The sequence below is a fragment of the Pocillopora damicornis genome, chromosome 1, assembly GCF_964200805.1.
Source record: "Pocillopora damicornis chromosome 1, jaPocDami1.2, whole genome shotgun sequence".
Classification (NCBI taxonomy): domain Eukaryota; kingdom Metazoa; phylum Cnidaria; class Anthozoa; order Scleractinia; family Pocilloporidae; genus Pocillopora; species Pocillopora damicornis.
In genome coordinates this window covers 11,965,995-11,976,538 of record NC_142670.1, presented here as the reverse complement: position 1 = coordinate 11,976,538, position 10,544 = coordinate 11,965,995, and the positions used below count along the sequence as shown (strand labels likewise).

Below are 10,544 nucleotides of genomic sequence, written 5' to 3'. Positions count from 1 at the left end.
TATTACCTTCCCTAGGAAGCAGACGGAGAAATTAAAAAAAAATGCAGTATCTCCACAATTTACCAACCAGCTGAACAAAACTTCACAAGTGGACAACAGTTTTAAGGATACGGTAGACCTTCGCGAATGTCCTTCGAAAACTTTTTTTACACGGGCTATTCGGAGTGCAACCAAACTATATAACAATGAAAAGGATGTAAAATGTGCTATTCCAAAAAAAAATGTCTCGTTTTAGTTCGCAACAATTTGAAACGGACGATGCTTTATTAACCGAATTAATCAGGTATCAAGTCTGACCGCTCAAATCAAACATATGCACTATTTCAATCTTAAGGGGTTGGTCTCCAGAACTTAGTGAAGATTTTTCCATATTCTTGGGTGTTACTAAACTATGGATCAGCAGAACGCGGAACCTCCACCATATATTTTTTATAAAAGAAGAGCAATGAGATAATTATAACGTTTACTTTTGGGTACGAAGAAGAAATATTTAAAAGAGAAATTTGGGTACTGCGATATCTGAATAACGCCTCATTCGAGGCATTTAGGCTGGAATTCATTGTACATGACTGGAATGAGGAACACGAGGCGTGAGGTAACATCATCCTATCATCATTTCGGTGTGATCCATTGAACATGACTAATAAGAGGACTTTATTAAAAGCCAAGGAAATAATTTTTTAACGATGCTTAACTCAAAAAAAGCTCCATGTGGTTGTAAGGAGTTCCGTGCTGAATTTTAATACGTAAAAATAATTAATTTTAAGGGTCACACGGCAACCAGGTGGACAATCAGACATAGTTTGACGCTACTCTGGTTTGCAGATTCAATGAATGTAACCGAGGAAGTTACGATTCATAGACCCAACGTTTCGACACTCTTGTCTAGTGCCTTCATCAGGGGTGATCTAAACGCTGCAACAAGAGGTCCTTTTATATGATCACTAATTAGCAGCCTTTTTTCCGACGAGGTGAAGATATGCCCCTTCACCAAACCTAAGGATCCTGTCACGAAAGAACAACGAACCGATGCCATTTATTCTATTCCTTGCAATGACTGTGACAACGAATACATCGGACAGACCAAACGTCAGTTTGGTACACGATTAAAAGAGCACCAAAAAGCGGTTTTTCTTTGCAAAAAGGAAAATTCAGCTTTATCAGAGCATGCATGCTTAACCAAACATACAATTGGGTGGGATAATTCTAAAATTATCACCACTAATCGGCGTTACCATCAGCGCCTTTGTTTGGAGGCTTGGCATATTAACTCCGCCCACGCTCCTTTAAATCGTGACGATGGCGGTTTGCTTCTTGACGCCTATTTACACCTCGTCAGAAAAAAGGCCGCTAATTAGTGATCATATAAAAGGACCTCTTGTTGCAGCGTTTAGATCACCCCTGATGAAGGCACTAGACAGGAGTGTCGAAACGTTGGGTCTATGAATCGTAACTTCTTCGGTTACATTCATTAAATCTGCAAACCAGAGTAGCGTCAAACTATGTCTAATTTTAAGGGTTTTTTAAATTGTTTTTTCTGTGAGTGCACGTCACTTTAACCCCTTAGCTTATTTAGAAAATCAGTTATCGAAATTCATGAATACTTTGTTTTACTTTGTGACGAGAAAGGAAAAAGTACACCAATTCAACCATTTTTCCAAATCCCGGATCGAATGTTAAACTTGCATCTGTCTAACCTAATGCCATTTTAAGCGGACCCTAATGATTAAGTTCGATCTCTTGTCTATGCACGTCGATCGTTCAGCAGCTATCTAAAGGGGAGACGTTTTTCCCTTTTTACATCTTGTCATGTTGGCATAAAACGAGAGCAACTAAGCTATTGTGTTCCTGTTATCCCAAATATGGCTACCAAAGCTGTTGTGCAGACAACCATGACGCAAACAACATGACCACAGCATGAATGTCTCGCCTGTGCTTTTTGATCTTTAATAGCTTTGTACTATATGGAATCTAAAAGGCTTCAGGAACCCAAATTGTAAGAGATCCTTTTCTGATTATGAACTAAGAGTTCAATGCGGGCATCTTTAGAATCTGGTTTGTTTTGTTTGAATCAACAGCACCAAATAACCGCCAACTGACATTTTTTTTTCGGTTTTGTTTGGCCAAATTACACAGGACGTTCAAAAATAGATATAAATGTTTCGCAAAAGGAAAGTCAAGATATAATTAGATGGTTACTAAACTAGCGCACAACTTTTAAAAAAAAGTTTTGCTCTCTTCGTCGGATTCAGTTTTACTCATCACACGCAATTTGATAGCTGCCGCACAACAACCAGGAACAACTAGCGTCGTACTTAGCACACAACATGTCAATATAAAAAATTTTGCTGGATTCAGTTCCTTTCATCACCCAATTCATCATGGCCAAGATATGCAAAGGTTGCTGGTAAAAGGTATCGTTACACTAATATTTGATTCACCCCTCTTGAGAGTTGCGGATATACGGCATCCTTATAAACCCTTTCGCACGAGTTAGAATTTAATGCAAATTATGATCTCTGATAGCTTGTTCATGGCGTTTGTCTCCATTTTTTCCGGTCAAAGACGGACCAATTGATAAAAAGCAGCTTGCACCACATGTGGAGTATTGTTTTTCTTAATATAATCGAAAAACTTCAGGTCTTTAAATACTTTTTATAATTTCAATTTTATAAAGAAGCAGCTCAAAAATAATTTATGTTAAGAGTGGTTATTTCTTTCGATATTTCTTTATTAGCTCCGCTAAATGAAAGTTGTTTTAAATCAGCTTCTGTTTTATCAACCGGCAGCTAAAGCTAGCATGCCGTCTGTTCGTATGCATAAACGGAAATGATTATTGTTTATGCGGTCGTTTCAGTTGGTGGGTGTAATTATTTCGTTGGCCTTTAACTTTAATGGACTAACTAACCCATGTGTCGATAACATGTATTATTATTTTTACAGCACGGCAAACTCTGAGTCAAAGGATTCCTTCTTGGTTTTCTTAGATCGTGAGTTCGATGTGAGTTTACCTAAAGTTGATCGTTAATTGATCAGAAAACCAACGGAGGCCGACGGCCATAGTTTAGTGTTCAGCCTACAAACAACTCTTCCATGCAAAAGTGTCATGCAGACCATTACTTCTGTGTCCAGATGTTTGAATTCCAACATTTTAGAAGCAGCAGTGGGGTCCAAAGGCCTGAGTGAAGACGTTCCTGGGTCATAGTGATGTGCCCTGTGGGCCAGACATCGTACTCTCAAGTATCTTTCTGTGCTCATGGAATAATTGATTATTTATTCTGGAATATCCAATAGTCTTAGCTGCAATAAAGTTAGTCAATCGAAGCTTGAAACGTTTTTACATATCGCATTTGGGCGGTGTAGAGAGAAATGTACTTGTACATTCCAGGACGTTCTTTTTAAATTACTTATTCCGCCTAAATCGTACGCTTCTCCATCCATGCTGATTTATAAATAGGTATGACGAAGTCTAGCCTGTTGTAAACCGAGTTGGGCACATCTACATGATCAACTCCTTCTTTCGCTGATTGAAATTCCTCTGCAATGCTAGCCTCTCCGTTGTAGTGATATTTGAAAGCCAGGCCCCTGGAAATATTCCGCATTTCTATCGCTAAGCTTTTTTCCTTTAAACTGTTTACTCTGCGTAAAGTTCTTTAATCGCTGTTTGATGAAGTTTGCGCAAGAGATTATAATTTCTTGGTTTATGCCATCTCCGGCTAGCGTCGCCCCTATTGAATTCCAAATTATTCGATGTATTTTCGATTCAAAATGGTACTCCTTATCTTAGGGATGCGAAAAAAAAAAAACTGGGAAATGTAACTGATCAAAAACGACCCAATCATAAGGGTTCTTCTGTCCTTTGCTGTTTATTTATTCAACCATTTGCGTATTCATCTATTTGTCCATTAAGCAACAACTTTGAATGTCAACTTAATTTTTAAATTTTTTTTAAATTTAATAAACATTTATTGCAGAAACATTTGTACAAAACTAAACTTACATTACATTACTCTACTCACATTACTCGACATCACTCTACTTATTACAATACTGTACTTATTGGATTAGTCACTAGTACTTATTTCTTACTTATATTAACAGTCACTTAGTAACAGTCACTTACAGCGTAATGTTACTTACATTACATTAGTAAACAGAACATGACTTACAATACATTACAATACAAAATTCGCAATTCGCTCATTAAATTCACTTGCCTACTTAATATTACTTTAGTACGTTACGAAACTGCACCTTAATTACCTTCTACGAACACTAAAAAATAAATTTAGAGACAGTGATGGTAGAAGAAAAGATAAGATTTTGGGCTTTGATTTAGTGTGTCTGTACAGATCTGCAAATGATCCCAGGACCGCAAATGATCCCGGACCGCAAACGGATCCCAGACCGCAAATGATCCCCAAATTGGACCGCAATTGATCCCGGACCAGTAATGATCCCTGATGGGGACCGCAAATGATCCCGACCAAAAAATAAGGAATGGCTTGGATGTGGGAATGGTGAGGATAGGGAACTGGCGTGAATAACAATTATTTTTATTAACTCATCTTAAATTATGGCTTACAACTGGCTTCTTTTTGTTACTTTTTTCATGCTACGATGCTATGAATAGCACCTTCATAAACGAAGCTAGAATTCTCTTTACTATATATCTTAAAATTCTGAGCGAGATTCTTTTCGACTACACAATAAACGCTACATATTCTTGCTTAACTAGCTACACATTGGCATGCCGGCGTGGTATAGCGTTCTATCTTTGAATCAGATTGTATCAGTCCATTGACGTCACCCGGCTGGCAACAACAGAAACGATGTCAGTAAAAACAACAACAACAACAACAACGTAGTGTTTTAGACTAATAAGTTTCCACCCAACTGCGGCACTTGTTTTTGTTGTACCTAACTCCAAACTAAAATTCGTCCATTAAGCAACTGTTACAGAAGACGCTGTCGTCTGAGTAGTACTGCAACACTCCACCGCTCTCAAAAACACCTTGTGAGTAGCACTGGAATTTTTGTCCACATTTTGGACAAATTTCTTCTGTGATTTTTCCTTGGCCATACTTTTACTTTATTTGATCATTTGCGGTCCAATTTGGGGATCATTTGTGGTCCGGGATCATTTGCGGTCCTGGGATCATTTGTGGACCCGTACATGTCTGTTTAAATTGGCTAGTTAAATCAGGAAAAAAGGATTCGCGGGAAAATCTGTGAATTAGGGAAGAGTGCATTTCTCTATTTGCCATTGTATTATAGCTTTTCTTTAAATTCCTGCATGTTTGGTTTCTTGTCTAAACATTTTCAAGCGTAAATGTATTATTTAAGAATAATAACGAAAAGGTATAGTCTGCGTCTTGGGAAATCGGCCACGTGGGTTAAACGGGGTGTGTCGTTAAAAGTGATTTGTTTATTTGAAAGTGTAATGTCGGTGTCATTTTCCTGGTTGAACCATGATATGGCTTTGAACGTCAACTTTAGCTGCTACTACTATTAGCATTTTTTTGTCACGGTACAATTTAACCGACAGAAAGAACACTATTAAACAACTTTAATATTGTTACTAAGGAGCGACTCTTAAAGGAAGCACATTTTTTATGCTAAATAAACTTATTTAAGCCCACTACAAATTACATCTTAGCTCACCACTGACACAATCTCACAGTTGTCTGCCAAGTTCCTCGAAATTAAAAATCTTCCACAGTCGCTCTCCTTTTATCAAAACTTTCTGAAAAATCAGTCACTCCCGACAAAAACAAGTACTACTGCTGCACGACAGAGTCCTTTTGCACAAAGTGTTCCAGAAGCTTACAACAACCATTTGGGTGGTGCTACCCCATAGCTACGCAACCTTAGAAAATTTTGCAGAAAAGTTCCTTTGTATGCATGTCACCATCATGACAGGACGGAAAACGCGTGCACTGTAAGTACCTCCCGCTGTCCCATACAAAGCCTTAGAAAACTTTTCTAAGGCTTTGTATGGGACAACGGGAGGTACTTACAGTGCACGCATTATCCGTCCTGTCATGTTAGGTATTCTAGAAATTTCTAGAAACTAATAGTTTCAGAGACTATCCATAGCTTGTAGTTAAAATTAATAACAGTGATAAGAAGTTTGTAGTCTAAGTAAGTGAAACACTGCAGTCATCAACATACGGAGCCATTAGAAATTTAAACTTATAGATTGGTGTATTTCGATGATTCTTGCCTGCAAATATACGATCAACTACAAAATAATCTTATTATCATAAAAATGATGGGTTACAAAATAATACAACCAGTTGAATGCTTAAACAATAATGAAGACAAAGAACTCTTTTACCAGCAGATCGTAACTCAGACCGATCGTAACTGACTTATTGCTGTTAACTAAGTGATTGTTCTAAGTATTTGGTTGTTATTTCCGGTTGGCTGAATCCAGTTATTTAAGTTAAGTACTATTTCGATGCAAATTCAGCACAAGACTGCAATTAAACTGTCCACACATTCCCAACCTCATTTGAATTGACCTGTGAGCTCTTTCTTGTGGAGTTGTCCTTTATAGAAGACGGAAAAACGATGTTCATCTTTCTCTTGAATCGCTCTCTGTTCTGCAGATAGACGAGCAACACGAAATACGGTTCTTAGCACTCGGATATTTATCGAAATACTAAAACTTGATGATATGCAGTTAATTATCAGTTTGATGTTTTATCTCACCAGAGTGTTACGCATGCAGTGTAGAGGGAAAATCAGGAAACCCTGCAGCATGAAAATGATTTCAAGATCATTAATTTTATAATATGCAAACAAATTAGTCCAATATTTATTAAGATTTTCAAGAAGGAAAGAAAATTGCATATCTTATAACTGAAGAAGTCTGTCTTCTCTTGCATAGTTAACACCTTTTTGTTTTGAAAGTAAAAAATAAATATATCATCTGACCATCCTAATGGTGTCTCACTTGGGTAGGAGGTGAAATAAATAATAGACTTAATGACTTTTTACAGTTACCATCGAACACTGACCTGAGTAGAGTTAAGTATGGTCAAGATGTAAGCGAAAGCTTTATGTACAGGCGAGAGGAGACCGAATAGCCACGTGACACCCAGCAGGGGAATTATCACCACGCATGCTTTGATGCCAAGACTAGGAGTTAGAATAAAAAAACATTCTTTTAATTTCAATTAACAATGAATTTTCATTGTTAGATATGTTGGTGCCTTACTGATTAAGGAATGAGGAAGCTAGGCAAATATAGCCCCACAGGAGGTTATGGCAATGTCTTCCACTATTTGGTTTTAGTTTATGTTGTGATTCTCACCGTATTTGTTGAAAATGGTGGTCTGCCCCTGTTTGCTGCAACAAATTAGTCATCTCCCTTACTACTCGTAAGAGTATCAAAATGTTGAGCTAAAATATACAACAAAAAAATAAAAAATAAAAAAAAAATAAAGCGATTATTTAGATATGGATGTCGAATAGCCAAAGCAGGAGAGGGTATCTTTGCCAAGGAAGTTACTAATTCGGTAACAAGCGTGGGATGAAGAGTCATTTACAGCGAATAGAACTCTCAACTGGGGGACCTTGATTATGAGTTTCGATCATCTACCAACGAGCAAAAGAAATCGCGCACAAAAGTGTCTAAACTGAAAGAACCACGCCAAGTAAAGCCTCATGCTAAATTATACAAATTCGATATATCCTACTTTTCCTTCTCCTTTTATCTTTTTAATTTTTTTTTTTCATGTGTTATTTTTGCGTGGAGGGAAGGGATAGATTTTTATTCATTTATTTATTTTTTCATACTATGAAGTAAAAGCCAGAGAATTTATGAAGCCATCTTATGCCTGTGAGGACATTGCCTCCACAGGTTTTTCTCGCTATTGAAGACCATCATTAGGTTAAAGTTGACCAGCATCTCCGAAAACAGCGGCTACGTCCAAAGTTTTTTGTGAGTAAATAGGAAAAATAAAATGGTAAATATTGTGTGGGGTCATATCATAAATACTTAATTCGTTTTAAAGAGCTGAGGAAAAAATGTTTAGCAGCAAGTAGTCCAGGTATACCAATTACAATCACCAACACTAATCATGAACTCACAACTTCAATATAATGAAAGCCACAAAGGCGACGAATATCCAGATCAGGTTGATGGTCGTGGAAATCCAGCAACTAAACACGAAGAAATGAAACACTAGAAATAAATACAAGTTGTCAGCAAATGAAATGATGCCTATCACAAAATATATATAAAAAAAAAATTAAATGAAACGAATTAAAAGGAGAAGAGCAAGAAGAAAGCGTTAAATTTTTTTTTTTTACTGTTTATTACTCGTATAGCTTTGTAACCCTTCTTCTCCAGCAGCGGTGCCAAGTGGAATGGCCACCATGATCACTGTAAGACCTACCCTTAGAGAAAGGAAGGAGATCGAAACACTTTACTGGACGAAAACACCAGATTTGGCGATCCAAGTTTTAAATTAATGAACTTACCCCATGAGATAACGTGAGACATGTACATCTTAGTGTTGATGTTGTAAACTTTCATAACGAAGAGGTAGAGATAAATTCCCTCGATCAGCATCCAACAGAAAGCGGCCATCAAGAAATACTGCATCAGAGCTGTTATTGTAACACAGGCAGCCTGTGAAAGGAAAGAGTTTTCGTATTCTTATCGTGCTCCTTTCGACAAGATATTTTCGGTGCAAAGTGTTAATTCATTCTATGGATAGACGGAGAGGACACTAACTTTGTTTTCTGTGGCGTTTATTCCGGCGAGGAAGATGATCTGTCCAGCTCCAAGGGATATAGAAACACATCAGTCGAATTTGAGAGAGAGGCTGACGGACATCTCTAGTGAAATAACAATAAATTAAAAAGAATGAACGAGACAAAAGTAACAACAACAAAAACAACAACACACTGAAGACAGTAAGCACAGCCAAACACAATAAAACTGAATTAAAAGACAGCAAAATATGACAAAAAAATCAACTAAATCTTGACAGCAAAGGAAAGAAAAAATCAGTAAATAGCTCCAGAGAGGACCAAAAGGAAAATATCTAAACCCTAAAAAATTCATAAACTGTGAGACCATGAGCTGTTCAAGCACTCTTGATGAGGCATGAAATGTAGCTTGAATTTGTGAATTATCCTACTTGTACGTTCTTATTTGTGTGGAGATTTGCATTGAGATCTCTTTTCTTACCAGCCTTGGTGAGGGGAGTTAAGTATTTACCTAGTTATTATTCAGGTACATTACTTACGTGAGGCACGAATAAAGTATTACTGTTAAAAGTATCCCGAAGATGGAAAGGCTCATTCCCACGTAGGTAATAATTTTCAGAATTGCTTTGTCCTTCTCGGTGAGCTGTTACAAAAAAAAAACAAACAACAGCAATAACAACAACAACAAAAATGAAGGAAAACATTAATTTAGTTAATTGAGCCCATAAAATTATTGAGTAAGGCAATAATTAATTGATTACCTTTGTGCTACCGTTGTAGTTCATTAAGACGGCAAAAATGCGTCAAATGATTGCAGCTGCAAACTGTTTCTTCTGAGTTGCTTTTTGATGTAACTGCATGGCATCCTTCCTCTGAAAATCCCTCAGACCTGAAAAAAAGTAAAGTTAACAAAAGGCATAAAATGATCCATTGTTTGGGGAAGAGGTGATGTTTGACAATTTTGCGCGAGAACATTTCAGTCAAACTTCCCCTCTCTAAAGAAGACAACATGTAGGCTTCCAGGAAAGTGTTAATCTGCACAAAAACATCTGAGAAATTTCGTTCATTCTCCTTTACACTTAATGTAATATAAGAAGGAATAAATACCATACAACAATATATTGTAGTTCTTTTTTACCTTTTGCTAAAGCTACTCCAAAACATACAGCGCTTCTCTGCTGTCAAGACCTGAAAATAAAGTTTATCTCGTCAGAATGAATCAAAACAACGCATAGCAACTAATTTTAATGTTACCTTTACGTCTTTGAACTTTAGGATAACATTTTCTCGCAATTTCTCTGGCTTGGGGTCCATAGTTACGACCATGATTCTAGAGTTGATATACCTTTGAAGGAAATTGCATTTGAAAATACAACATTATATCATATTGGTAGATTCAAGCGAATTTTTCATGGAGGTGGAATGGTCAGAGACAAGTTGGTAGTCTTCCAACCTTAGTCGGCATTTTTGGAAAGTTTCTAAGTTCAGCTCAGTTGAACTTAAATCCTATGTGCTTGCGTGTTGTGTTTTTGGGGATAAACAACATGGACTGATATTAAAAGAACGTCACCTTTGGTTGTCTGTTCCACTCCTGATGGCTTGATCTGTTAGCAGTAGGTCATGCAGATCCTTGTACACAAACGCAACTACCAATGATCCTTAAACCCCCCAAGAATCAACAAAAAAAGTTATCAAACAACAACAAAAAGCCCAAAAAATTCAAATTTTTATCAGGCTCTAAGGTATGCGACATTAGAAGGAAGGCGAATGGTTAAAGAAAATAGACTATGTAAACTAATGAAGCGCATTTATATGAG

At 37.0% G+C, this 10,544-nt stretch overlaps 1 protein-coding gene across 1 annotated transcript; it reads right to left on the bottom strand.

The window, feature by feature from the left end:
* Positions 1–5,638: 5,638 nt before the first annotated feature.
* LOC149052002 (adhesion G protein-coupled receptor D1-like) lies at positions 5,639–8,849 on the bottom strand. The gene is made up of 7 exons (XM_089211053.1): positions 8,750–8,849; positions 8,494–8,644; positions 8,101–8,172; positions 7,322–7,410; positions 7,026–7,146; positions 6,718–6,759; positions 5,639–6,608 (listed from the first exon to the last, which is right to left on the bottom strand). The coding sequence occupies exons 4-7, from the start codon at positions 7,372–7,374 to the stop codon at positions 6,489–6,491; spliced, it is 336 nt and encodes a 111-aa protein (XP_089067179.1). The 5' UTR covers positions 7,375–7,410; positions 8,101–8,172; positions 8,494–8,644; positions 8,750–8,849; the 3' UTR covers positions 5,639–6,488.
* Positions 8,850–10,544: the final 1,695 nt, after the last annotated feature.

Coding starts and splice junctions, on each gene's coding strand:
- LOC149052002 (XM_089211053.1), bottom strand. CDS start 7,374: ATGACTAATTTGTTGCAGCAAACAGGGGCAGACCACCATTTTCAACAA. Junction 6,760..7,025: donor CCATACTTAACTCTACTCAG/GTCAGTGTTCGA, acceptor TTCATGCTGCAG/GGTTTCCTGATTTTCCCTCT. Junction 6,609..6,717: donor ACTGCATGCGTAACACTCTG/GTGAGATAAAAC, acceptor GTCTATCTGCAG/AACAGAGAGCGATTCAAGAG.